Raw genomic sequence first — 27,629 nt, 5'->3', positions numbered from 1 at the left:
GGAGCTCAGGATTGAAATCCCCACCCTGCCACTTCTTAGCTGGGTCACCTTAGGAAGAGTTCATCCCCTCTCTGAGCTTTCCTCATCTGTAAGAAATGACAGGTAAATCTCTGCCTTGGAGGGTGGCTGGAGGACTGAGAGACAGAGGCTGCGATAGCTCATGGCCAGCTGTGAGTTGCAGTACTTGCTGATTGGATTAGCAATTGAGGAAACTGGTTTGGAAGGGGTTAAATGGAGACCCTGCCTCCCAGCCAGGAGCGAATCAGGGCTGGCAGGGGAGGAGCCAGGCTGCTGCTAAGGAAAGAGATCAGGATGGGCCAGATGCCGACTGGAGAGGGATGGGAGGAGACACCATAGGGTTTGGGGGGCTTGGCACAGCGGCCCTGGCCTCTGCACTGTGATAGCTCCAAGCCAGATGGTGCAGGGCAGCTGCTGGGCTGCAGGAAAGAGGGGCTGCACTTCCTGAGCTGGTGCAGCGGCAGAGTGGATAAGGACCAGGACCCCGAGCCCGCCTGGCCCTCCAAGGCGGGGGACACCGGCTGCACCCAGGCTGTGACCTCAGCTGACTCCGATGATCCACATGGGATGCAGGGTCTAATTTTAGCCCCAGCCACAGGGGCCACAGCCCAGGAGTGTCTGCCAGCGGGCACAGGGGCAGCCAGGGCTGCTCAGGCAAGGGGAGGAGTGGGAAGACCAGCCCAGCTCCCTCCAGCCTGTCCCTGGCCAAGCCACCTCCTGTGGGAGCTCTGACTGGTCCCCATGGCCTGGCAGACAGCCCTCCTCTCAGTTGAGGGCAAGGTCAAGGGGTGCAGCCAAGAGGGCAGGGGGACACGGCCCTGCATTCTGGACAGGGGTTGCATCAGCCAGAGCAGTGCTCAGGGGCAGGGGTCCTTGCTGGGAGGGAAAAGGCTGGCTTGGTTTGTCCAAAGGCCGAGAAGGCAGAGTCCTGAGAGCAGGGGGGCCAGGCCAGCAAGCTGGGTCCCACCTGGCCTCCTCCTGCCTAGCTGGTGACTCATTATCTGACCTTAGACAGGCGGCCTGGTCTCGATGAGCCTCAGTCTTCCCATCTGTACAATGACAGCGCAGGACTAGCAGGTCGGTCCCAGCTCTGGTCTCCTGCCCCAGGCCCTGCTCTTCCTGCTTGCTGGCAGAGGCTTCCCAGCTTCCCCAGCCCCGACTGTGGGTGGCCACATGCAGTCGTGGAGGAGAAGAAAGTCCCTCTGGCTGGCACTGTCAGCCTCCTGGCTCCTGCTTGTCCTGCTGGGAGGCTTCTCCCTTCTCCGCCTGGCATTGCCTCCCAGACCTCGGCCCGGGGCTTCCCAAGGCTGGCCCCGCTGGCTGGACGCAGAGCTCCTGCAGAGCTTCTCCCAGCCTAGAGAGCTCCCAGAAGATACCGCTTCACCTCCTCAAGCCCCTCATGGTGGCAGCTGCAACTGGGAAGCCTGCTTTGATACCTCAAAGTGCAGGGGCGATGGCCTTAAGGTATTCATGTACCCAGCGGTTGGACCCATCTCTGAGACTCATCGCAGGATCCTGGCTTCCATTGAGGGCTCTCGCTTCCACACATTCAGCCCTGCTGGGGCCTGCCTCCTCCTCCTCCTCAGCCTGGACGCCCAGACTGGAGAGTGCAGCTCAATGCCTCTGCAATGGAACAGGGGCAGGAACCATCTGGTCCTCCGTCTCTACCCAGCTGCCTGCCCCAGGACCTTTCAGCTGGGACAGGCTATGGTGGCTGAGGCCAGCCCCACAGTGGACTCCTTCCGGCCCGGCTTTGATGTGGCCCTCCCTTTTCTCCCTGAAGCCCACCCGTTGCGAGGTGGGGCTCCTGGCCAGCTGCGGCAACACAGCCCCCAGCCCGGGGTAGCCCTGCTGGCCCTGGAAGAGGAGAGGGGTGGGTGGCGCACAGCAGACACCGGCTCCTCTACCTGCCCCTGGGATGGGCGCTGTGAGCAGGACCCTGGACCTGGGCAGTAAGTAAACCTTTTGCCTTGGGGGCTGGATGGGAGGGGGCTGGAATAGACGCAAGCCCAGAGACGAGGGTAGAAGGCAGGACTGAGATGGGAGAACCAGGTAGTCCTGGCAGACTTAGGCCTCAGCTGCAGCAGGAGGGAGCCAGGTTAGATGGCAGAGAGCACTTCCATTAAGATGGGGACTTGAAGCAAGGGGTGTCTAAGGTAGGTTTTGGAATTCTCCCCTGGGGATATTTCAAAACATAAAACACGACTCATTCCAAACCTCCTACCCTAATATTTTTTTTTCCCACATACACTTGTATAGTGCTTACTCTGTGCTAAGCACTTATATAAATAATGATTATAGTAAAATATGCTAGTTGTTAGCATTTAAGTGTTTGTGTACCAGGCACGAAAGCTCAGACAGGTTAAGTAATTTTTCTGAGGCCACCCAGCCGGAAAGAGCCAGTATTTTGATCCAGAATTGCCTATGTCCAAAGCCTTCAGTATGAGAATTCTGAGTTTTAAGCAGAAGTTTATGATCAACCTCATCAAATGCCTCAGAAGGGCCTCACAGTCACAGCTGGAAGCTGCTCCTGTGTCTAATTTTGGGGATTAACCTCTCACGGAAAGAGCCTTAGGTTATAGCAAATATGACATCGGTCAGATCTAAAGAAGAATTTCCTGCCAGTGAGAGGCCCTTGACATATATAAGGGGCCTGTGGGATGTGGTGAGCTTGTACAGAAACTCTTTCCACCTGGGCTAGCTGGGGTGATGTGCCTCAGGTGATAGTTATCCCCTAAGCACGCTAACCCTCTGTGTCCCCAGCAGGCCAGCAGCCTCTAAAGGCTAGCTGGGCAGGCAAGAATGGGAGTCCTGCTGAGGTTGTCCAGGGCCCTGGTGGCAGAGGGTTCCTTCTGTATCCCACCCTCTCCCAGGGCCGACCTGAGTCGGGAACTGTCACTCTGGTATCCGCCCTTTGCTCCTCCCTCAGGTCTCTCTCCCTATTCTCTGCTCGAACAACATCAGCTATTCTGAGCTCCACTCCCTCCCAGGAATTCTTGCCTCTGCTTGGGGCTCCTGGGACTTCTCTAGGCCAAAGGGCTCTTGTGGGAATGGGATCCTTCCGCTTCCTGAAGGTACATGGAGGCCTCCAGGGAGTCCTCACAGCCAGGAGTAAGAATGGACTTGTCCCGGTCAGCCCCAGTGTCCTTTTGCCGGGACCTATCCCTAGTGGTCTCCAAGGCAGGAGCCTGACAAGTCAGGGATCTCCCCCAAGCCCCTGCAGCTCAGCGCTCAGGCAGAAGCTCACTTTGGGCGACAAGGCTCTCCCTTTGCCATGCCCTCCCTCACTTTTCCGATGAGGCACTCAGGTGCTCTTGCTTGCAGGAAGTTCTTTTTTCAGCTGACTTTAGTTACCGCTAAGCACAGTTCATTACTGATGAACCTGAAAGTGATTTCAGTCTGAACTTCCTTGAGAAACTGGAAGTTAGGGAACTGCACACAGCAGGTAGGTGCTCATTAAATGTTTACTAACGGATCTGAAATTGACCACAGCCGGCCACGGTTTTCTAATTAGCATGGTAACCCTCTGAGTAGCATTTTTGGTAAGTTTATTTCCCAGGGACGAAGCTTGGCAGCCTTGGACTCTGACCTTCAAGTTTTGTCTTTGGCCTCAGCCTCCCTAAAGGTGACAGGACTTGTCATCTCTGGAGTGGTTTGAACCTCAGTTTCTCCGAAATGCCAGGCAGCTGCCTGGGCCAGACAGCGTAGGGACAGAGTGAGAGAGATAGCCTGAATAAACAAGTCCCGGCCAGAGAAAGAGGCCATTCACAGTCCCTGCCACCGCCCCACATTCACTCAGCCCTGCGAGAGTGGGAAGGAGAGGAGGCTACATTTGAGGAGTGCCTGGCTTGGGCCAGGTGCTGTGCCAGGCACTTTATGTAAGTCACTGCTGATCCTGTCATGCACCCTTCAAGGGAGGTATTATTATCTCCATTTCAGGGAATGGAAAATTGAGGCCCAGAAAGGTGGAGTAGCCCAGGGTGACAAGGTTCCCTCTTCTCCATGGGCCCCTCACTTTTCTAATCAGGCGCTTGGAAGCAGTGGAGTTGGGATTCAACCCTGTACTTCTGGCTCCAAAGCCCATGTTTTTCCACCTTGGTTGAACGGTCTCTTGTTGCTTTGGAATAAATCTCCACCCATTCAAATTGTTATTTATTCATTTTTATGAATAGGTAATTCATTCACATGGTACAAAATTCCAAAGGCACAAAAGGGCATAGAGTGAAAAGCCTCCCTTCTATCCCTGTCTCTCGGCCACCCAGTTTTCCTGCCTGGAGCCAAACACTGCTTCCAGTTTCTTATGTGTCTTTTCTGAGAAACTCTGCGTGTGTACAAGCAATATGTATATTCTCCCCCATTTTTTACCATAAATTTGACGCATGCTTCAAAGTCCCCCAGGCTGTATCCGTTGGGAACAAGGGGCACAGTCAGTACCTAGGGCCCATGATACTTTTATAGGCTCATGAAAATATTTTCATTTTTTGAAAATCAGGGCTGGGCACAGTGGCTCACACCTGTGATCCCAGCACTTTGGGAGGCTGAGGCGGGTGGATCGCCTGAGCTTAGGCAACATGGTGAGACCCTGTCTCTACAAAAATTACAAACATTAGCTGGGTGTGGTGGTGCAAGCCTGTAGTTCCAGCTACTTGGGAGGCTGAAGTGAGAGGATCACTTGAGCCCAGGGGGTCAAGGCTACAATGAGCTGAGATCATGCCACTGCACTCCAGCCTGGGCAGCAGAGTGAGAGAGAATCTGTTTCAAAAAAAAAAAAAAGGCAGAATTAAAAATGAACTTTCAGGTAGAAGAAAAAAAATTTTTTTTTTTTTTGAGACGAAGTCTTGCTCTGTCACCCAGGCTGGAGTGCAGTGGCACAATCTTGGCTCACTGCAACCTCCACTTCCTGGGTTCAAGCGATTCCCCTGCCTCGGCCTCCCGAGTAGCTGGGATTACAGGCACACGCCACTACACCCAGCTAATTTTTGTATTTTTAGTAGAGATGGGGTTTCACCTTGTTGGTCAGGCTGGTCTCAAACTCCTGACTTCAAATGATCTGCCTGCCTCGGCCTCCCAAAGTGCTGAGAGTACAGGCATGAGCCACGGTGCCCAGCAGAAAATGTTTTAATATATAATATTGCTTGTTTTTATACCAACACAGTTATCAACTATATTCTTTTTTTATGGCAGGAGAGACTGTGAAGGCCAAAGTGCCTAGTAGGGCGCATGGAAGTCACAATGCAGCCCTGCCTATGGCCAGGCCCCAGCAGAGCACTGAGGCCATGGGCACGGCCACGCTGACCACCCTTGGGCACTGAGGCCCTGAGTCTATGGCAGGTACCTTACGTGGTCACAGAAGCCTAAGACTTCTTCAGTGGTCACCACATAGATGCACAAGTTTCCTCTGTAACACACTCCCTGTTCCCCGCCAAAGGTGCTCATCCAGTCTCTACTTATTTACCTTTACTGATGGGGAACTCACCACCTCCAAAGACCACCCACTGGCTGCACGCTCAGCCAGCTCCATCACTAGAATTTCTGCTGAAATTGACCTCCCAGATACCTGGTCTCTTGGTCCCAGATCTATTCCCTAGTGTCTCATTGAGCATTTGGCAGCACCCACTGAGCTCCCATTCTCCACCAGGCACTCTGCTATGCCCTAGAGATACTGAGATGAGGGAGGTACAGCCCCATCCTCAAGGAGCTCAGCCTTGTAGGAGAGACAGGCAAGTCAATTGTTTGACACACATTGTTAAGCAGAGAGAGGCTGCACCAGCTGCCTCCCTGGCTCCTCTACTCAAGAGCTGTGTGACCTCTTTGGGCTTCAGTTTTCTCATCTGTAAAATGAGATAATAACAGTGCATACCTCCCCTCCTATCTCATAGAGATGCTGTGAGAATTAACTGAGTTAATACATGTAAAGCACTTAGAACAGTGCCTGGAGCAAAGTACATACTCAATATAGGTTAGCTTGGATCATTACTACTGCAGTCCGCTGGGAGGTGGGAGCAGAAAGAGCCATCTCTGAAGAGATCAAGGAGGGTTTCCCAGAGGAGGTGATGTTTCAGCTTAGACGTTAAGACAGCGTAGGAGAAGGCCAGGTGTGGTGGCTTATGTCTGTAATCTCAACACTTTGGGAGACTGAGGCAGGAGGATCACTTGAGGCCAGGAGTTTGAGACAGCCTGGGCAACACAGAGAGACCCCATCTCTAAAAAAAAAAAAAAAAAAGCCAGCACGTGCCTGTACTCCCAACTACTCCAGAGGCTGAGGCAGGAGAATTGCTTGATCCTGGGAAGTCGAGGCTGCAGTGAGCTGTGACGGCACCACGGCACTCCAGGCTGGGTGACAGAGCAAGAGCTTGTCTCAGAAGAAAAAGATGAGTAGGAGACCTCCTCAGGCTGACAAGGCAGGGAGGGGCCCTCCAACGTGAGGGAGAAGGGATCTTAAAGGCAGAGAGGATCAAGGGAGGTTAAGGCTCAGTGGTGCAGTTGATTCAGCCTTAACCTAGAGGTTTTCAGTTCCTTAGAGGTTGACTTAGGGGTGAAGCGGGCTGTACCTGGTTGGCTTCTGCTGTGGCTTTTCATGAGGTGAAGGGTGTCCCGATGCTTACTTGTGGCTTCTTCCAGGGAGGGCCTGGTGGACACTTAAGCATAGAGGGAGGACAAAGAAGGCTGGGGTCCCCTGGAAGACCCCTAAAGCAGCAGCTCTGGGGTGGTTCAGATAACTCGGGGTCAGGAGCTGGCACATCTCTGCTCTAGTCCCAGCTCCACCCCAACCCTATCTGTGACCCTGAGCCAGTCCTTGGGTCTCTCTGGGCCTCAGTTTCCCCATCTGTTCAATGGGGCATGGCCCCGAGGCTGCCTAAGTACTCCCGGGTCTGCTTCTTGGAGGTTCAGGCTCAGAGCCAAACAGGCTGTAACTGAGGAGGGTCCTAGGACCCGCTGGGCCCTAGTCATGAGTCCCACACTGAGCAGGCCTGTGTCCTGGTCCCTCCCTTTATCCCTCCCCCGGCTGGGTCACAGGCAATGGTCCCCTGGGTGGACAATTGCTGAGCTGGCTCTAAGGAGGCTGGGACTCCTGCCCTCCCCCACAGGCACACACAGCCTGAGTGTGACCCTGGGCTAGGGCGGTGGAGGGGGTAGGTGGGAGAAACAGAGGGAGCCTGTCCTCTGGGCCAGGGGGCCTCTGGGCAGCAGTTTCCTGTGTGGTTCCAGGCTGGGGGCCCAGCCCACCTCATGACAGAGGAGCCTTTCACGGGCCTGGCTTTAAGTGTCGGGGAGGGCTGGGCTCAGAGGCCACGCAGGCAAGGGGTGCTGAAAGTCTGCCTGTGGCCGAGTGGGGGAGGGCAGATGTGCATGTCTAAGTCAGGCAGGGCCTCGGAAACATCAGCGTCCTCTGCCTCCCATTTTACAGATGACGAAACTGAGGCCAGAGAAAGGCAAGGGAGGTGTCTAAGGCCACTGAGGGCAGAGGCAGAGCTAGAATGCAGGGCTCCTGCCTCCTAGTCCAACCACAGATTCGTGGCCGGTGTGAGGGTTGTGTTTGTGTTAGTGCGTCAGTGTGCGGCTGTGCATATGCATGAGTGGGTTTACACATTTGGGAGTGTAGGTGTGGGGTGCAGGGGTGGGGTGCTCCCATTGAGGGAGCCCGGGGGGCGAAGGGCACTGTCCAGGCTCATGTGTGGTGGGACCTCCCCATGTGCCTCTTTAGGACCCAGCACCAGGAGACGTTGCCCAATGCCACCTTCTGCCTCATCTCTGGCCACCGTCCCGAGGCTGCCTCGCGCTTCCTCCAAGCCCTGCAGGTACAACCCCAATTCGAGCATCACCTGTCCACTGTTGCCCAGCACTCATGAGCTGGCAGGGTACTCTGGGTCCAGGCCAATGAGAAGGGGCAGTAAGCTGCCTGCTCCTTTACTCCTGGACTCCTTTACTCCATTCACTGCACCCTCTGCAGAACAACCATAACCTCCCCTCCCTGAAAAACCCCATGTTCCTGTCCTCTTTGCCCCTTGCCCCCAACAGCAGCAGCTACTGACTTGGAACTGGGCGGGGGGTGAGTATGTGCAGGGTGGGGCTGGGCTCCCCCGTGACCTCCCCGCCCCCCAGGCCGGCTGCATCCCAGTGCTTCTCAGCCCCCGCTGGGAGCTGCCCTTCTCCGAGGTCATCGACTGGACCAAGGCAGCCATCGTAGCTGATGAGAGGCTCCCGCTTCAGGTAGCTCAGAGCCCTGCCCACAGGGTGGGAACTGGACCCACGACAGGGGAGGGACCCAGAATCCTGGATGGAGGTTGGCCTCAGTCCTCATTCCTATCTGCCTTCTATGGATACTGGTGAATTTCTCCTAGCACCAAGTCTCCCCTCTGGGGCTCCCAGAGGATCTGATGGAGCTAGAGATTCCTAAGGGTTCTGAGAGCAAGTCCTGATCCTCTTCCAGCCTCAGTTTTCCCATCTCTACAATAGGATGAGCTAGACCAGACAATCCCCATGGGCCCAGCTCCAATGGCCTGTGACTGCTTAAATACCAATTTAGGGGAAGGCTACAAAAAAATTCAAACTCAGAGCGCCTCCATGGGGACTGGAGTGGGAAAGCAAAATGCATGGCGACTTTTCCATCTGATGAAACTAATTTTGTCCAGCTCTGAAAAATCTATGTGTGACCTGCCTTGAATCCCCTGAGAATGGTAGAAGGGGTTAATAGTAATTACCATTTTTTTAATTGAGCCTCTACAATGTACTAAGCAATTAATGAGCAAATACTCAGATTAAATAGCTCGACCACAGTCACTTGGTTACCAAGTGGCATTCAGACCCAACTCTGTGTGACCTCTGAATGCTTCTTTTTTTTGAGATAGGATCTTGCTCTGTTGCTCAGGCTGGAGTGCAGTGGCATGAATATGGCTCACTGCAGCCTCAACCTCCTGGGCTGAAAATTGCTCTATTACCTGGCACTTTTCTCCCTCTCTGCCCCAGGTCCTGGCTGCCCTCCAGGAGATGTCCCCTGCACGGGTCCTCGCCCTGCGTCAGCAGACCCAGTTTCTATGGGATGCCTACTTCTCCTCAGTGGAGAAGGTCATCCATACCACTCTGGAGGTGAGGGGGCTCACCTGATGGGGGTCCTGGCCCTTGACTCCTGCTTCATCCCTGTCACCTCTCCATACTTCTCTGCCCCAGTGTTTGGGGACCCCCGCCCTTGAAGATGGTCCTGGGATGAATCTGAGACTTGGCTGTGAGATTTGGGGCAAGTTTCTTCTCCAATCTTGGCCTCAGTTTCCCCATCTTTAGAGAAGACCGCTGTGGCAAATAGATTTCAAAGCATGCACCAATGCCATTTGACCGCCGACGGCTGCCTCGGGTGCTATGTTGGGAGGGATTCTGATTCCTGAAAGAATGTCATGACCCATTAGTGACATCTGTCATAAGTGAGGAAGGAAGGGGAAGCAGTGACCCTGCCACCATCTCCCACCTCTGGAGCAACATCATGGAGTGCCCCCTACTCTAGACCTCAGCTTCTGACCCCAGGGGTCTGGTGATGCAGCTGCCACCCTCCCCAGAGCCTGGAAGGGGAGGTGTGGCCATGGTCACACAGGCCACTCGCTCTGCTCAGCTCCTCTCTCATTTCAGGTTATTCAGGACCGGATCTTTGGAACATCAGCTCACCCCTCACTGCTGTGGAACAGCCCCCCAGGGGCACTCCTGGCCCTGTCTACTTTTTCTACAAGCCCCCAGGACTTCCCCTTCTACCACCTGCAACAGGGTATGCCCTGGGGATGGGACAACCTGAAGTCCCCTCAGCTCTACCCAGGGCTGCCCCAGCCTCATCTGGAGAGCCCCACCAAGACCCTTCCCAAGCCCCGACATTTCTCCTGGCCCCTGGGATTCCCTACTCAGGTCACTCTTCATGGGGTTCTGTTCCCTCCCACTCTAATAGCCTGTGTCTCATTCCCCCAGGCTCCCGCCCTGAGGGCAGATTCAGCGCCCTGATCTGGGTGGCGCCCCCAGGCCAGCCCCCTCTGAAGCTCATCCAGGCGGTGGCAGGCTCCCAGCACTGTGCCCAGGTCTGCCCCCTTCCCAGCTGGAGTCCTGGGATCCAGGGTGGGGGTAAGGGACAGGGCAGGGCCCTGATGACTTCCAGACCCCCAAAGATGACCACTATTTGAGGGAAGGCACGGGGAAGATTTCCAAGTGTTCTTGCTGCCTTCTTCTATAAGTCCCAAGATTCTGTTGCCTTTTCCCCATGGAAATTGATGAAGCCACGTGAAAAGCAGATGTCTCTTGGGGAGGCTGGAGAAGGAAACATTCATTCCTTGACTCAGCAGTCATTTTCTGAGCACTAGGCCCTGGGCTTAAGGCTGAGCAGATAAAAAGGAAGGAAGGATTCTGCCCAGAGATTCAGACTGGGTTAGCATTTTCCAGCACACAGACTGTCTAATCTTACTTCTAGAGAAGCCAGATAGATTACTAAGAGTCCTTGTAGAGGAAGTGAAGCAGTTAGCTGAGCCAGGGTGCACACAGGAGGGCTCCAAACAGGCCATTGAGCTGGGCTGGGAGTCATAAAAGAGCCTGAGGAAGAGAATGAAGGCTTCGAGAAAAGATGGGGATGGAGCATGGAGTCAGGGCCCAGGCTAGGGACTACCACAGACAACTCTCTTGAGTTCTAAAGCCACAGGTCACTACCCTCATGTCATCAGAATCCCTGCCTTCTACAAGCCCAGAGGCAAGGACAGAGCAGTGGTGAAAGGACCATGGATCCAACTAAAACCCTTCTCCCATGTGCAGTTTATAAAGCTGACTTCTCAAACGTCTTCCACCTTGAGAAAGATCACTCCTGCCCCTCGCAACCCGCCTTCTGCCCCAGACCCCAGACTTCAGGAACAACCCCCTATCCTCTAGATCTTGGTTCTCTGGAGCAATGAGAGGCCACTCCCATCCAGGTGGCCGGAGACAGCCGTGCCCTTGACAGTCATTGATGGGCACAGGAAGGTAAGGGATGAGGACAGCCATGAAAGGGGTGGGCCCATGCTGGGAGCTGGGGGAGGGCACCCATGGGGTGTTTTATGAATACCTGGGCCTGAGCCTCAGTTGGGCCTGAAGAGTGACACAGTAGGTTTCAGCCACAGGGCTAATAGTAATGATTCTCTTCCCTCCCTGGTCCCTGTGAACTGTGCTTCCAGAGCACTGGTTCTTACGTGATGGGGGAAGACAGAGGAGTGCGCTGATATCTCAGATGAGGAACAGAGGAGAAACCCGGGATCTTGAGAAAATACGGACCAAGGGCAGCACACGGGGCCAGGAAGGGGAGGCTTCTGGGAACCGTGGTTGGTGTGAACCACCTGCCTGCCGCATGGTTGTGGGCAAGTCCCTTCGTCTCTCTAGATCTGTTTCTTTCAAATGAGGGATGTTTGACAACTCCTCCCAGAATTGATGCGACAATATGACAATGGAGGAATCCCAAGATGTCAAAAGTGGAAGGGCCCCTAGAGACCAACTGCTCCATTTGCCCAAAGGGGAAACTGAAATCCGAAGAGGTCATATGAGTTGCCCAGATCCCAAAACGAGCTCTGCACAGGCTTGCCATATTCGAGTCCCAGGTGTCTACACTGTGCCAGAAGGGAGGCTTTATTCATGGCCCAGGTGTCTACACTGTGCCTGAATGGCTCCTACTTATTGGATGGGGGTTGGGGGAAGGTTCCAATGGCTGAGTCCCCCTCCCCCGCTCCCTGCAGGTTAGTGATCGCTTCTACCCATATAGCACCATCAGAACAGATGCCATCCTCAGCCTCGATGCCCGCAGCAGTCTTTCCACAAGTGAGGTGAGGGCTGGGCCCAAGAGAAGCCCAGTGTGGGTAGACACAGAGCCAGAGGGCCCTGGCAGCCCCTCAGGTTCCCAGGGTTGAGGGGACCCCAGGTCATGAGGTCCAGCCTCTTGCATTTGAAACCACCCCAGCAAGCCAGGCAGCCTCCTCTTTAGGAGTCTCGTTGAGGCTTTCCACGGACTCTTTTGAGAAATTGTTTTTGTGGCCCCTGGAAGCTTTCATGCCACACTTCCAGCCAATTCCAAGTCTTGGCTCCCACGCCCTCTCCCCTGAGTCCTGCCCTGGCCCCTCAGCCAGACTGCCCCTGCCTCCATTTTCCTGGATGTTCTAGGCATTTAGAAGGTCCTTCCTCACAGCTCACTTGAGTCCCTCTCCAGGTGGACTTTGCCTTTCTGGTGTGGCAGAGCTTCCCAGAGCGGATGGTGGGCTTCCTGACGTTGAGCCATTTCTGGGACGAGGCCCATGGTGGCTGGGGCTACACTGCTGAGAGGACCAATGAATTCTCCATGGTTCTCACCACAGCCGCCTTCTACCATAGGTACAGACCCCCACCCTGCACAGGGATCAGAGGATCAGAGGACCAGAGATCCCCCCTCCCCCACCCCGAATGGAGCAGGGTGGCCTAGACTCCAGGCATCCAGGTTCAAGGCCGAGATCTGCCACTTCCCAGCTGTGGGATCCTGGTCAAATCTCCTCGCTTCTCTAGAGTTTGTTTTCTCATCTGTAAAATGGGATGGATTCACCTCCCAGGGCTGGTGTGAACATTAAATGAAGTCCCTGGCACAGAGGTTCCACAAATGGTAGCTATTGTTATTTTAAGTAGAGCCATGCAGTGAGTAAGGGCAGTGTGTGGGTTTGCTGGTGGTGGGGTGACAAGAAAATAGTCCTGATGCTTTATGAATGTGGATGTTATGAGTTGGGGAACATCCCAGGCCTTCCAGAAGCTGCCTGAAGTGCTCCGGTCTTGGGGCAGGGACTGAATTCTGTAAGACCTCTTTAGAGGGGTTCCTAAACATGTTTAAATCAAATATGCATAACCTGGAACCTCTTATAGATTACTCAGGAGCTCTGCAGGGAATTCTCAGTAGAGTGAAGAATAACCTAATGTCTGCGAGATGAGGCTGGCCTGTCTGAGGGCCGTGTGAAGTGAGCTCACCCGGAGCAGTATCAGCCCGGTTCATCCACAACTGTTCTTTGGGCTTCTATGTTTGATGGCTTTGAAACCAGCTGATCCAAACCCATCTAATTCTGGCTCTGAGTTCAGCGCTCAGAGCCCAAGGATGGGGGGCCCAAGGAGCTGTGAGGGAGAGGGCAGGGAACACACCACTGACTGCAGATAAGCCACGGGGCACAGCACAGTGGAGAGCTGTTCACGCCAGGGATGGGAGCTCTCTGAGGTAGCCAGGGCTCAGAGACTTGGGGATGAGGGTCAAAGGGAGAGGTGAGGTCGGGAGGGAGGAGAACGGGGCCTGGGGATGGATTTGGCTGCAGCCTCTCCCTGTCTTTTCCCCTTGCCCAGGTATTACCACACTCTCTTCACTCACTCCCTACCCAAGGCTCTGAGGACCCTGGCAGATGAGGCACCCACCTGTGTGGACGTCCTGATGAATTTCATAGTAGCAGCAGTCACCAAGCTGCCCCCTATCAAGGTGCCCTATGGCAAGCAGCGCCAGGAGGCTGCTCCACTGGTGAGGGCTGAGGGGGATTGGTCGGAACTGGCAGGGATTGGGTGGGGATGCCGGAGAGGATTCCCTCTGTCTAATTCCAGTCTTTCTTGCTGCACGGGCGTGGGGAGTTCGGAAGGGCAGAGAAGCCCGTTAATGCATTGCTTCTTTCCCTCTTAGGCGCCTGGGGGCCCGGGGCCCAGGTCAAAGCCGCAGGCCCCAGCCCCCGACTGCATCAACCAGATAGCGGCAGCGTTCGGCCACATGCCCTTGCTGTCCTCTTGTCTGCGTCTGGACCCGGTGCTGTTTAAGGACCCGGTGTCCGTGCAGCGCAAGAAGTACCGCAGCCTGGAGAAGCCCTAGGGGGCGACCCGCGGAGACCCCAGCAGAGGTCCCAGCCCAGCTCCCAGGGGGCGCGGCGCCTGCCGGCGGGCTCCGCTCTTGGGACACCGGAGAACCTATCATGGCAGCCAGCGGGCCCACACGTCGGACCCCGGTTGGCCAGTCACAACAGGGGGGCGTGGCCTTACCTTCTCCTGCCCGCCCTCAGCCGCGGAGCCTCTGCGGAGGGTGAGCCCCGCGCCCGGAGCGCCGCTCTCCGCTTCTCCACCCAGCTAACTTCTGCTTGTCTTTCAGAGCATTGCCTCCTCCAGGAACTTGCCTGGCCCTCCACACCCCCCGCCCCCGATGGGTTCGGTCTCCTTTGCGCTTTCGCAGCCCAGTGTTTGCCGCGGTTCCCGCACGGTCAGGCCCCAGGACTGGCTTGCGAGCTCCGAGGGGCGCGGGTCGTGTCGTGTCCTATTCTCTCTGGCTAGGCAGGTGTGCCGCAAATATTTGACGAATAGATAGATGGCAGACATTAACTGCGTGCCTGGCCCTATGAGGGCGGCGGCGGGACAGGGTGAGCGGAGAGACAGAACTGCCCTCGCCCCACCCCGCCACCCATTCCTAGGGTTCCTAGTCCGGGGAAGGCAGCTACCCAAAGACGCCTGGGTTGTCAGGCTCAATCCTTGAGCCTCAGCCAAGGAGCGGAGGGGTGCGGGTAAACGAGGAGTGGGGCGAGGAAAGCGGGATGGGAACAAGTGGCCTGTTCCCCGCATGGCCCGCGGCTCAGCCTCGGCCGTCTGCCCTGCACTACCGAGGAAGACCACTAGAGGTCAGCGTCGCGCCGCACTCTTCACCGCATGGCCAGACGGCGACCGGGATGTGGAGGGTGAGCGCTGTGGGCAGCTCGGGGGCTGAAAGCTGGGAAGAGGAATCTGAAGAACAGCCCCATCTCTTTCGCCTGCACACTTGGAACTCAGTAAGAAGGGACTGTTTCTAGGTGGGCTGGGCGCGAGCAGGGACTGTCCCGAGCGGTATAGGTGAGAATGGAGTTGGGGGGGGACACTAGGTCCTCCGGGGTTCACCCACCTGGAGCTGGAATTATCACTTCCGAAATAAAGCGCGTGTCCTTGCCCCCTCACGCTCCAGGCTATAAATACCCTTACAGCAGCTGCTCGAGGGAGGGGCTCAGGGCTCAGGGCTCGCCTGGGAGCGCGTGCGACTCCAGAGGGTGAGGGTGGTGGGTCCAGCCCAGGTCCAGGGTGTCAGGTGTTTTCCTGCTTTGATGGCCTCGCAGCTCTGGAAACTCCCGTGACTGTCTCACTGGCAGGAACATACTGTCCCCTTAGGCCTCTCCAAGGCCTTCTACCCCCACCCCCCAGCTTGACCTCGGCGGGCCCCTGGATGACTCAGGTCCTCCCTAGAGCCAGTCACAGCTGAGTGGCAGAGTGGGTTACCCTTGGGAGGCGTGGTGCTGTGAGATGCTTGAGGTACAGGGCGGACTGGAAATTAAAGAGGTAGGGGAGAGGCAGTCTGGCCCAGAGTCAAGAACTGAGGGTGGGTGGGAAAGCATACAGCTGGGACCCAGGCAGCCTTCCCAGGGTGGGGAGGGTGCTGGATGCCAGGTCCAGCCAGGTGAAAGAGGCATCTTTCCAATCACAGGTGTGACACCCAGGACACTGAACTGCCTTGGCATGTCCTTACCCATGGGCTGGGCACTGCTGGTCCCAGGGGTTCGTATTGTACCAACAGGTAGCCCAGACCAGGTCCCCAGACCCTGCTGTAGAGGAAGGTCAACCGAAATGAGGCAGAAATCCCAGACCTGCCTGCACTGGCTGTGTGACTTCAGGAAAACGATTCAACCTCTGAGCCTCAGTGTTTTCATCTATAAGAATGCAGGACAGCAGTGATGGTCTCCTTTTTTTTTTTTTTTAAGCTAGAGTCTCGCGCTGTCGCCCAGGCTGGAGTGCAGTGGTGTGATCTCAGCTCACTGCAACCTCTGCCTCACCGGTTCAAGCGATTCTCCTGCCTCAGCCTCCCGAGTAGCTGGGATTACAGGCACAAGCCACCACGCCTGGCTAGTTTTTGTATTTTTAGTAGAAATGAGGTTTCGCCATATTGGCCAGGCTGGTCTCGAACTCCTGGCCTCAAGTCATCTGCCTGCCTCAGCCTCCCAAGGTGCTGGGATTGCAGGCATGAGCCACTGTGCCCAGCCAATGACTGTCTCTTGAGAGGGGTGTAAGGACTTGGCATACAGCAAAGCCCAGGATCAAGTTCCTGGGGCCTGCCATGGCTTGGGTGGGGGGTGGGGAGTTGGGTGGGGGAGGTTGAGTCCCCTGAGATTGTGGTGGAATGGAGCACCCACCAGCAACCCCCCACCCCTCTCCAGGCCAGTGCTTTCCACAGACTTTTCACAGACCTGGAGGGGCTGAAGGACCCACCTACCTAGAACACAGGCAATCAGGATGACAGTGCTGGGAAGGCACAAAGAGGTCATTTCACAGATGGAAAGACAGAGATTTAAAGTGGGAGGCAAGTGACCAAACCCACCTCCTCCCTCCACGGTCCAGAACAGTCAAGACAAACTCAGCGCTGCCCCTGGGGAGGCTGGGAAGCCCTCCTGGCTCCTCAGTGAGGCAGCCTCGGGCCACAGAGTTCCCTGTCTCCAGGATGGTAAAAGTAACCAGTCTTCAATGACCACAGGTACTTGGCCAACTGGCTCTTGTTCTCAACCCTGTGAGGGAGGCATCAACCCTGTCGGTCTACAGATGAGACTGTAGGGCAGAGGCCAACTCGCCCAAGGCACTTGCTTACAATGGCAGAGACAGACCTTGTGACACAGGACTCCCTGATAACTGGGCATGTTGTCTCGATGAGTCGGGGACAGGTCTCCCCTCTTGCATCTTATAAACACAAGCCACCCCTAAGTCAGGAATCTTCACACACAAGCCCCAGGAAGCCGCGGTTTCCCTCCTAGCTGGCCTCTGGACCGAGTGCAGCCCCACTTCTCTCCCTTTCCCTCCACCATGCCACGCTCCGACTGGGTCAGGCCAGATAGGCAACAGAGCTGGCCCAGCCATATCTTTCTGGAGACTCTGAATCCCCTGGGACACTCTCAGGGCAACAAAAGTGCCAGGGGGCTTGGAGGCTGTTAGCGCAGAACCCAAGCTGAAATCTCTCTACCCCCCGCCCACCACCTGTGCCAAAGTTTTTTTTTGTGTTGGCACAGCTGAGGGAATAAGGAAAGAGGAAAACTGTCCCTTACCTAGTAAGAAGCCTCTCCCCTCCAGGAAAGGGAACATTTGGCTCACAGCTGAAGTGACTAAGGCACAGACAGGCCTCAGGTGCCTCCTGGCTCCCTGCCTTAGGGAGGCTCAAATGAGAGTGTGAGGGTCCTCACCCCCGTGCCTATTGCTATAGGCAGAGGGAGGGGCTCAGATTCATAATGGCAAAGGCCAGCCAGGCTGAGAATGGGGGGTGAGGCAGGCGGTATGGGTGCGCTGGGGCCAGCCTCCCCTTGGACGTCCCGTGGCTACCGCCTTTGCCCCTGTGAGTGGTAGAAAGACATTTGCTGAGGATTAGGCCCAAATACAGCCCCTTCCAGAGCTGGCCCAGGAGCTGGAAGAGCAGGGTCACACTAGCTTTATACCCGCTGAGTCCCCACCCTGGCCGCTGGCTGTAGTCAGATGGGAGGCTGGGAAGAGCTCCATTCCTGGAGTGGGGCAAGGCTCTGCACTGAACGTGGAGCAGAGGTCGGAGGGGGGACCCGGTTTATAACACAGCTGGGGTAGGCAAAGTCCTGGCTGGGTCTAGGGGACACTCAGTCCAGCCACCTGCAGGTCCTGTTCATGCCCCAGTTGGTGCCTGGCTGAGCCGTCAGTCTGAGGGGCCCTGGCATGCCTGACAGTCCTTCATATCCTCCGAGTAGTCCTCGATCTGGATGGTCACAGTGTGGAAGTGGAACTTCCCTTGGAGGCGGCTGCTGGCTGACTTCAGCACAGCCTGGGCGTCTGTATTCTGAGCTGGGGGCCGAGAGGACACAGCGGGGGATGCCATTTACTCTGGCCCTTTGGAACCATCAGGAGCCCAAATCTCATACCCCATCCCCAGCAGAACAGGATGGGGGACGATGAACATGGAGAAGCCCCCAGATTCCACTCCTCTGCCAGGTAGCCTCCCAGCCCAGACCTGGCTCATGCCTGAAAGAGCTGGTAAAGCACTGGCCTTAAGGCCAGGAATCTGCCACCTACTGCCATATACTAGCTGTAAAAGCCTGAGCAAGTAACTTTACTACCCAACCCCAGCCTCAGTTTCTTCATGGATAAATGATTGTGCTGATCAGATGGAATAATGCGTATCAAGTACTCAGCATCATGAGGCTGGGCTTGATGCATGGGCACTGTGAGCATCTGGGGTCACCTGGACCCGTTGAGGATGGCACTAGGCTTTTGGCTGCCTGTCTTCCACCCCACCCTGAGTGTCCCAAGCACTCACCAATGGCAATGTGGACAGACAGAACAGGCTGGGCCACGGTCAGTGCCCAGATATGCAGGCTGTGCAGGGCTTCCACCCCCTCCACCGACAGCAGCAGATCCCGAACAGCTGTGAAGTCAACGCCCTTGGGGGTCCCTGAGGACAGCAAGGACAGGGGAAACTAAAGGAAACTAGGAAACTACCCCTCCCACGCCTGCCCACTGGTGCAGGGCTGGCTCCTAATCCTCAGGCGTCATCCCCTCAAAGAAGACCTCCTTGGCCTGCAGGTCTGAGGCTGCCTTCACCTCCCAAGCTCTCCGCCCTATCACTCTGTTGTATTTCCTCTCCACTCTTAACACTGAAATTATTTATGAATGTACTTATTGTCAGTTTCTCCCTCTAAAATGGACACTCCATGAGGGCAGGACAGTCTCCTTTGATTACCACAGTATCCTCGGTGCCTAAAACAGCACCTACTCCATAGTAGGTGCTCAATAAATATATTTTTTGGTTTTTTTTGAGATGGAGTCTTGCTCTGTCACCCAGGCTGGAGTACAGTGGTGCGATCTTGGCTCACTGCAACCTCTGCCTCCCCGGTTCAAGCAATTATCCTGCCTCAGCCTCCTGAGTAGCTGGGACTACAGGCGTGTGCCACCACGCCCGGCTGATTTTTGTATTTTTAGTAGAGACAGGGTTTCACTGTGTTAGCCAGGCTGGTCTTGAACTCCTGATCTCAGGTAATCTGCCTGCCTCAGCCTCCCAAAGTGCTGGGATTACAGGTGTGAGCCACTGCGCCTGGCCAATAAATATATTTTTGAATGGAAAGAAGGAAAGAACAGATCCTGAGAATCCTTGGACCCACCCAGGGCACGATCATCATCTTCATCATTATCGCTTTTATCTGGGTTAGCATATACTTGGAGAAAAAGCTCTGACCTGCAACCAAATACTGCTAAGCCCAGGCCAGCATCCTACTCCATTCCAGACTGACCCTGAGCACGCAGAGGCCTATGACCTTGGCCCAAGACCCCAGGCCTAGAGCATAAGAAAGCCAAGGTGCAGGGCCAGGTGTGGTGGCTCACATCTGTAACCCCAGCACTTTGAGAGGCCGAAGTGAGATGATCGCTTGAGCCCAAAAGTTCGAGACCAGCCAGGGCAACATGGTGAGACCCCCATCTCTACAAAACATTTAAAAGTTAGCCAGACATGGTGGCATGCGCCTGTGGTCCCAGCTACTTGGGAGGCTGAGGCAGGAGGATTACTTGAGCCTAGGAGGTCGAGGCTGCGGTGAGCCGTGGTGGCACCACTACACTCTAGCTTGGATGACAGAGCAAGCCCCTGTTTCAAAAAGAACAAAAAAAGGTAATTCAGGGCAGACCAGATCATTCTCCACCACTGACCATTCTCCAACCCCACAAAGTACAGCCATGTCCCCCCAGGGTGTGGTATTATTTGGTCCCTGAGATGTAGGAAAGGCCTGCGCTCCAGTGGATTCAGTAGCTTTGTCCAAGGCTGACTGTCCTTCTCTGAGCCTCAGTCTGCCCCTCTGTGCAATGGGAAGTATAATCCTCACCCCCTCTCTCTTTCTGAGAGAAGGCAGCCAGAGCCTGGGGAAGTGTATAGGGGAGGGCTGGAGAGCTCCAGATGCTACAGATATCCCCCAGAAGCCCCCTGACTAGGCAGAGGAGGCACCCTTAGGGGTAGGGGGAAGGGAAGACTCGGGCTGGGGGACGGTTCCAGGAACTGCCACATCTGAAAGCCCAGGCTCTATGTCAAGATCAGCCCAGGGGCCCCAGGAGGTTTTCCAGCCTATGCCGGGGCTCCAGATCCTGGCTCCCCGCCCATGTGCTGGGATACCCCAGACACACACATACCCTATTTGAGCTGATTAGTGCTTGAGAGCCAAGAGCAAAAAGGGAGCCACAAAGCCCAGGTTACCTTCCATCAACACCAGGATCACATCTCTCAGGATGGTCAAGGTTGTCCCCAGGACCAGGATGGAGAAGACGAAGGTGCAGATGGGGTCTACATACTTGTATTCCGGCTGCAGGAAGACAGACCTGGAGTTCAACATCTAACACCTCAGCTTCCCTTCTCCCCTCCCACCCAGCACTGCTGGGGAGAGGTGCTCTCTCTGCTGGGTGGGCATGAGCCTCGCCCTGGCCCTGCCTCCCAGTTTTCTGCTCTTTATTTCACATCTGCAAGAGCAGAAAGGACAGACCACAGTTCAGAATAAGGCAGTCCCTTCCCACCCCTCCTTCTCAAGGAGCTGAGACATGGACAGAGCAAAAAGGCATCTTAGATACCATCTGATCCGCCATCCATCCCCATTTGACAGATGGGGAAATTGAGGCGCCATTAGAGCAAGCAAACTCACCCAACGTCACATGGCTAGCAAGGAGAGCCAAGCTTCAGGGCAAATGCCTGCCTCTTTCCACTACAGCTCCCTTCCTCTATGTGATGGGCATTGCCCAGGGTTTGACAACACACAGTCATAGGTTTGAATCTGGCTCTATGCTTTACCGGCTGTGTGACACTGTGCAAGTCACTGAAGCTTTCTGAGCTACAGAAAACACTACCACCTACCCTTCAGGTTGTTGTGAGGATCAGAAGTGCTGACACTTGGTAGGTATGGATAAATGTTCCTTTCCTCTCCCCACCCTTTTCCCTAGAACTGGGAGGGAGCTAGAATCTGAAAAGGACCCCCTGTAGAGAGTATACTCAGGTGTTCTACACTCCCCTGCCACCCCCACCACCCTGTGTCCCAGCTCTGACCTTGAAGTATAAAATATAGGCTGCCACTAGGACGCCCATGCTCTGCATAAAGTCCCCGATCACATGGATGAAGGCAGCTCGGACGCTGGGGTTCTCCTCCTGCTGGTTGGTGGTGCTGTGGCTGTGCCCATGGCCAGACTGGTGAAGGGTCAACCCCATTCTATGGAAGTGGAGACAAAGCCAAGGGCTCACTGAGGTCACACATGGAGGTCACCTATTAGGACTAGCCAACTTGTAGGGCAAAAATCTCAAGCCCCCAAACCTCGTGATCTCTTTGGCCATGTGAGAAGTCCAACCCACACGGCCTTGGTTTAGACAGCCATGAGAGATAGGGCCCAGCGCCAATGCCCGGCTGAGTCTGGGCACAACAATGCCACAATGCCAAATCTCAGAGCAGGAGGGGATTAGGGAGGTCACTGTAAGTTCACTCCATCATGTCACAGATGGGGAAACTGAGGCCTCTGAACAAAGACGAGAAAGACCCCGAAAGAGACACCCATTGTCTCTAACTGAGAGCAATTTCAGACTTGGGTTCTGCCCCTAGGGACAGCTACTCCTGCAACAACTGGCCTCTTCCCGCCCCACTTCAGGTGTGAAGCCACCAAGGTTAGTCCCTGACATGTATCAGGGAGTAGGTAGAGTGGATGAAGACTCTGATTTACAGCTCCCAATGTTCTTGGCCTAGGCCTAAGGTAGGACCCAGGTGTTCCAGGTGCCAGAGCTCAGACCATTAGGGAAGTTCTGTCCCTGTGGCGTGTGCTGGAAAGTGGCACGGTCTCCTTCCGCAAAGCAGACATAGGTGTGGGTGTGAGAGGCGGGAGGAGGAGGGGAGACAAGGGAAACTGGGGCCCCACTCACATGATGTTCACAGCCACAGCGCAGCCCGATGTGATCAGCATGGTCCCCCCGTCAATTTCATAGTCCCCAGAGATCAGCCGCTCCACAGCCAGGTACACCAGTACCCCAGTCACGACCCAGATGGACAGTACAGAGACCAGGGCTCCCAAGATCTCTGAGGAAGAACCCAAACCCAACAACCACCTTGGCATGGGCCTGAGACTAAGGAGGCTTCCCCCTTCCTTCAGGATCCTCCCCACCTATCCCCCACACAGAGTCAGGGCCTGGGTCCCACTGGGCTCTGCTGAAGGTATGGTCGGCATGGCTGCCCCTTACCCCACCCCTCATATATCCAGGAATGTAAGAGCTAGAAGGAACTAATAAGTCATCATCTGAGTCCACCTTTTTGGTTGTACATGTAAAGAAGCTGACTTATTAAAATATGTGCCTTTTGTTCAGCTAGTAAACTGAGGCTTCTGGGGAAGACAGGCTGGGCCATCTCCCACAAAGAGGAAGGTGATGATGCAGTCCAGGGTGAATGGAAGACAGGTTAAAGCCTATACCTTCCAGCAGCCTTTGCCGGCCTTCCCGTCCCCCCAGAGCTGATCCACAGAGTTATGTGCAGTGTTAATGCCATTGTCATTTGTTCTTGAAGCTTGGCTACTGCACTTCTTAGGAAGGTCAACTTTGCTTCCCTGCAGACTGAGAGCTCCTGGATGACTGGGACCAGGGCTCCCCCATCAGACTAGGATTTCCCAGAGGACACAGGCCATGGTTGACATCCTCTTCCCCCATCCAGATCACCCTCCTGGCCTCACTCAGGGGAGGAATGGGGGATCCACCCATTACAGCCAACTAAGAACCCCTGTTCTAACCCACCCTCTCTCTCAACCCCATCTCCAGCCGAACCGCGATCCTCACCAGCTCTCTGCCAGCCGAAGTTCATGGTCTTGGTGGCTGGCCGGGAGGACATCCAGAGGGAGAAGAGGCTGATGAGCATGCTGGCAAAGTCAGTGAGCAGGTGCGCTGCGTCAGTCATGACAGCCAAGCTGTGTGCCAGGTACCCACCTGCAGGGTGGAGGGTCCTTATCAGCTCCCCAGAGAGCTGGCTCCCAAGACTGTGTGTGCAGCAGGGAGACCACAGGCTCTGGAAGAAGACATTCCGGGCTCAAGATCTCTCTCCCCATGAGCTGTACAACCGTGACACGTGACCTACTCTCTCTGAGCCTCAATTTCCACTCTCTGTGAAATGGGCCACCAATATCTACTTAGAGGGTGAATGTGCACATCAAGTTCAAATAGGGACTGGAAAGCATAGTAGATACTTAGTAAATGCTCTTTCCTTCTAGGAATTCAGGCCTTCCCTTAGCTACTAGTTGTGCGTAATCTTTGGCAAGTTACTTAACCTGAACATGCCTCAATTTCATCATCTGTAAAATAAGGAGAATAATGTCACCCGTGTGATAACACAGGTTGTTGTTAGACCTGCATCAGATAATGTGTATATAAAGGCTTAGCATAGTGTGTGTTCAGTAAGTGGGGCTTTTAGTGTCAGTATTGCTGGGAACATCCAGTCTATCCACGCACCAACTTCATTTAATTAGCCCAAAAGAGCTTACCAACGACTTCTCCGATCATGAACAACAGGCAGATGGCAGAGGCTACATACAGCTGGCGCCGGGCCTTCCCCTTCTTGGGGTCACAGTGACTGTCAGGACCCTTCTGAGCATGGCAGTAATGGTTGCTCTGGGCAGCCAGCTCAATGGCCTGCAAGTCCAGGCCAGGTCGGGGCAGAGGGATCCAGCCAGTCCCGTCCTGCCACAGAGATCCCGTGTATGACCTGGCCAGAGAGGAAGAGAGGGAACGCTCAGCTCTGAGATGAGGCAAGGAGGGCCGACTCTAGTCCCATTTCTCTGTGAGGCCTTGTGTCCACTGGGAAAAATAGCTAAGGACGCTCGGAGCTCGACAATCTCTGATGAGTGACCAGAGGTGAGAAGCCTGTGTTCAGACGGGGATACTAGGGGAATGGGAGTCTTGGGGCCCGGGGCCCGGGGCCCGGGGTGTTCCCTCCTCCCCAGTCCCTTCAGAGGCCAGAGGAGGCGAAGACCCTGGGAACCGGCCAAGGGCGTGCTGTCCAGTGGAGCGCGGGGAAGGAACAGAGCGCAGGCTCTGGGAGAAGAGCAGGCCCCCTCCAGCGCACTTGGGACACAGGGCCTCCCCGGGGCGGGGCTGCCTGGGGCAAAGTGCTGGGCGGGGCGGGACTCCAGGCATGAGAACCGCCAATCCCCCGGCTCCAGGCCCCCCGCGGGCAGAGGTCAGGATCTGGGCTGGGCCCCAAGGGAGAGACGGTCCTTGGGCCACAGCCCATTATCTTCGTTCCCTCACCTCACCCCACCCCTCCTGCATGGTCCCAGCTCAAGCCGCCGCCAAAGCCAACTACTGCTAGGATGGCAAACGCGGAGGTGCGTCGGCTGCCGCCAAAATTCCCGCCTGTCCCCAAGCTCTCGCCTTACCGGACTGCGGGCCCGGCGTCCAACAGGTGCTGCTTCTCCGTGCCCTCCATGCAGTCCCGCGCCGAGTCCCAGCAGCCGCGCGGCCGCCCCGCCGAGTGCGCCCTGGAAGTTGCGCGCGGGATTCCGGGTGGCGCTCACCCACCTGCCTGGAGGGCCCCGCGAGGTGCGCTCACTCCGGCCCGGCTCCTGCGGCCCCTGAGCTCCCCCGGCTCCCGCTGCGGCTGCAGCTCCGGCTCTGGCTCCGCGCGCCAAGCGCTCCCGCGTCTCGGGTCAGCCGCTGCGCCCCGTGGCCGCCGGCTTTATCCGGCCGTCGCCAACCCGTGTGAAGCGGCCGTCGGCGCGTCGTGTGCAAACGCCCGCGGGGAAGGGGGGGCGGTGGCCGGCTGCAAAGGGCGCCCGGCTGTGGCCCCGCACACCTGTGCCTGCGCCCGTGGGGCCCGCGGAGCCCACCTGCCGGCCGCGAGAAGTCTGCCAGCCTTAGCCTGGCGCGGCGCCGGTTGTTGCTGAGTGAGGACGGGGTGACGCCTGCGCCCCCTCTCCCGCGTGGGGTGGGCCGCGTCCCCACCGAAAAGTTCTCGACTTTGGTTTGTAGAAATCCGCTTTGGTGGTCCCGACGGCAGGAATGTGGCTCCTTGCCTCGGAAAAGGGTCTCCAGAGGCTACTGGGGCCGCGTCTGCCCCCTCCGACTGGCGGCTGCCCTGGGCTTGATCATGTTGCCCTCTCAGGCCGGAGACCCCCCGAGGTCGGCTTGCGTTCCTGCCCTCCTGCTAGGAGGGTCCCGGGGTGGAGTGGGCTGCGCCGCCCTCAGGCTGGGGCAGTGTCTCTCCCTAGGACCGGCTGAGACTGATCGACCCATCCTCGCCACTGAAGCAGCGCCAGCTCCTCCTCTCCTGCGCGCAGGAGAATCTGGAGTAGCCGGCTTTGTCTCTACCCGCACAGAGAACAATGTCATCGGCAGTCACCATGGGGCAGAGACGACCACTGCCACTGCTGCCACCCCTTCTCCCCTCCCCCGCAGCGGCTCCTGGGAGCCCCAGGAAGCCCGACAAGCAAGCCTGGGAGATGCAGGCCGGAGGTGCCACCGTGTTGGTACCGCTGGGAGAAGCCCTGTCCTTCCTGGCCAGCTTGGTGCCCCACCCACTTGAAGCAGCCTCCTTCCCTGGCGGTTCTTGGGGATTGGGGAGCCTGTGGCCCCCACGCTGGCCTCTGACAGGTGCCCTCTGTGTAGAAAGAAGCTGCTGGAGACCTCCCTGTCTGGTCAATTCGTCTCCCTAGCACCCTTGGTCGCTAGGACCATAGGCTTGGTGGATATGGCCTTTCACAGAGACAAGAGTCAGAGGCGCAGGCCTCTTGCCCACACCACTGGGGACAGGAAGGGGATCTTTCAGTCTCTCGTCTTGTAGGAGGTGGGGTGCCAGGAGTGAGGATGTGAGGTGAGCCCGCTCTGCTTGGGTCCTCACTGAGTGCCTCTCTGCCTTCTCTGGACTCTGGTTTTCTTCTGGAAAACCTCAGACACCCTGATTTTCTTCAGGTCTACTCTGAGCACTAGCAGGCTCAGCATTACCTGGAGAAGGTGTTACAATGCAGGTTACAGGTCCCTGCATCAGACCAACCGAACCAGAATCTCTAGGTGTGGAGCCTGAATATTTCCAGGATTCAGCAGGTCTGGGGCAGGGCCTGGGAATCTGTATTTATAAAATTCTCTGGTGCTATTTTGGCATTATTGTTCATTTTTATGTATAGTGTTTTTTTTTTCTTTTTTTTTCTTGAGACAGAGTTTCGTTTCTGTTGCCCAGGCTCGACTGCAGTCTCAGCTCACTGCAATCTCTGCTTCCCGGGTTCAAGTGATTCTCCTGCCTCAGCTTCCTGAGTAGCTGGGATTACAGGCGCCCACCACCATGCCCAGCTAATTTTTGTATTTTTAGTACAGACAGGGTTTCACCATGTTGTCCAGGCTGGTTCTGAGGTTATGATTTTTTTTCAAAGAAAACCTTTATCTAAAGTATTCAGGGATAAAATGTCATCTGGGTTTTGCCTTAAAATAATCCCAGTGGGGAGAGTACAGTACTGGTATAGAAGAAACAAATATGTCACCAGCTGTTGAAACTGAGTGATGAGTAAATGGGGTACACTATAACTATTCCCTCTACTTTTCAGTATTTAAAAAATGTTGGCTGGGTGCGGCGGCTCATGCCTATAATCCCAGCACTTTGGGAGACTGAGGTGGGCGGATCACCTGAGGTCAAGAGTTCGAGACCAGCCTGGTCAACATGGCAAAACCTCATCTCTACTAAAAATAAGAAAATTAGCCTGGCATGGTGGCAGATGCCTGTAATCCCAGCTACTCAGAAGTCTGAGGCAGGAGAACTGCTTGAACCCAGGAGGTAGAGGTTGCCGTGAGCCAAGATCATGCCATTGCACTCCAGTCTGGGCAACCAAAACTGAAACTCTGTCAAAAAAAAAAAAAAAAGTTTCAGAATTAAAGACTTGGGGAAAAATAAACCTTTCCTGGCAATTCTGATGTAGCAGCCCATGGAACTGTATTCAAGATTCATTGGAAGAACCCCCTTGAAGCCAGCTTTCCTCTCTTGAAGCATGATTTTAAAGGAAGCATGTTGATCAAGAACCCTTCATACCATCTTAAGGGTTCTAGTTTGCAAGTACAGGAAGAGCCCTTCCTATGGCAAAGGAAAGATCCCTTTAGTTGCAATTAACAGGTATCTTCCTGGAATTTAATCTTTAACTGATTACCCAAAGTCTCAACTTCTCTCTCTTCTCTTCCATAAGTGACAAGCTATGGGGCTGAAATGCTTGTTGCTTACATGATCAGTAGCCTGGAGAAGTAATAGAATGTACACACATTATAATACTTATTCTTGTGATTTCAAGGTGATGAAAGCCTCTCTCTTTCTGGCCTCAAATTTCTCCTTCTGGACTCAAATCCCTTCAGTTTTCTATGGGAGGATACTTTAGGAGACCAAACCATAAAGAAAAACAAGTATGTGATTGTCAAAAAAACAAAAAAATGACTGCTCATCTTTCTGCTACCCCAATCAGAAAGAGGAGCTGTGATGTGGTAGAGGGGCACATGGAGGGCTTCTGAGGGCTGGCGATGTGTGACGTGGTAGAGGGGCACATGGAGGGCTTCTGAGGGCTGGCGATGTGTGACGTGGTAGAGGGGCACATGGAGGGCTTCTGAGGGCTGGCGATGTGTG

The 27,629-nt window shown here is 55.5% G+C and overlaps 2 protein-coding genes across 3 annotated transcripts; one reads left to right on the top strand and one right to left on the bottom strand.

Moving 5' to 3' along the window:
- The first annotated feature begins 319 nt into the window (after positions 1 to 319).
- EXTL1 (exostosin like glycosyltransferase 1) lies at positions 320 to 14,957 on the top strand. Of its 2 annotated transcripts, XM_054499517.2 has the most exons (11): positions 320 to 1,970; positions 7,724 to 7,817; positions 8,122 to 8,229; positions 8,986 to 9,105; positions 9,637 to 9,769; positions 9,964 to 10,070; positions 10,906 to 10,995; positions 11,739 to 11,825; positions 12,206 to 12,366; positions 13,348 to 13,516; positions 13,673 to 14,957. In XM_054499517.2, the coding sequence occupies exons 1-11, from the start codon at positions 1,192 to 1,194 to the stop codon at positions 13,853 to 13,855; spliced, it is 2,031 nt and encodes a 676-aa protein (XP_054355492.1). In that variant the 5' UTR covers positions 320 to 1,191; the 3' UTR covers positions 13,856 to 14,957. The 2 variants fall into 2 exon arrangements, with proteins under 2 accessions (XP_054355492.1, XP_054355500.1); XM_054499525.2 differs by lacking the exon at positions 8,122 to 8,229.
- A 1,563-nt stretch (positions 14,958 to 16,520) lies between these two features.
- Positions 16,521 to 24,695, bottom strand: SLC30A2 (solute carrier family 30 member 2). The gene is made up of 8 exons (XM_054499545.2): positions 24,415 to 24,695; positions 23,521 to 23,741; positions 22,823 to 22,969; positions 21,923 to 22,076; positions 21,065 to 21,224; positions 20,228 to 20,333; positions 18,311 to 18,445; positions 16,521 to 17,838 (listed from the first exon to the last, which is right to left on the bottom strand). Exons 1-8 carry the CDS (start codon positions 24,462 to 24,464, stop codon positions 17,693 to 17,695), a joined length of 1,119 nt encoding a protein of 372 aa, XP_054355520.1. The 5' UTR covers positions 24,465 to 24,695; the 3' UTR covers positions 16,521 to 17,692.
- Positions 24,696 to 27,629: the final 2,934 nt, after the last annotated feature.

This window comes from Pongo pygmaeus, chromosome 1 (genome assembly GCF_028885625.2).
Source record: "Pongo pygmaeus isolate AG05252 chromosome 1, NHGRI_mPonPyg2-v2.0_pri, whole genome shotgun sequence".
Lineage (NCBI taxonomy): Eukaryota > Metazoa > Chordata > Mammalia > Primates > Hominidae > Pongo > Pongo pygmaeus.
Note: the sequence above shows the minus strand (reverse complement) of the source record. Positions and strands in the feature narration are given on the sequence as shown.

Coding starts and splice junctions, on each gene's coding strand:
- EXTL1 (XM_054499517.2), top strand. CDS start 1,192: ATGCAGTCGTGGAGGAGAAGAAAGTCCCTCTGGCTGGCACTGTCAGCC. Junction 1,971..7,723: donor CAGGACCCTGGACCTGGGCA/GTAAGTAAACCT, acceptor GTGCCTCTTTAG/GACCCAGCACCAGGAGACGT. Junction 10,071..10,905: donor GCTCCCAGCACTGTGCCCAG/GTCTGCCCCCTT, acceptor CCTATCCTCTAG/ATCTTGGTTCTCTGGAGCAA.
- SLC30A2 (XM_054499545.2), bottom strand. CDS start 24,464: ATGGAGGGCACGGAGAAGCAGCACCTGTTGGACGCCGGGCCCGCAGTC. Junction 22,077..22,822: donor CTTCGGCTGGCAGAGAGCTG/GTGAGGATCGCG, acceptor GTTCTTCCTCAG/AGATCTTGGGAGCCCTGGTC. Junction 17,839..18,310: donor GTCTGTCCACATTGCCATTG/GTGAGTGCTTGG, acceptor CTCGGCCCCCAG/CTCAGAATACAGACGCCCAG.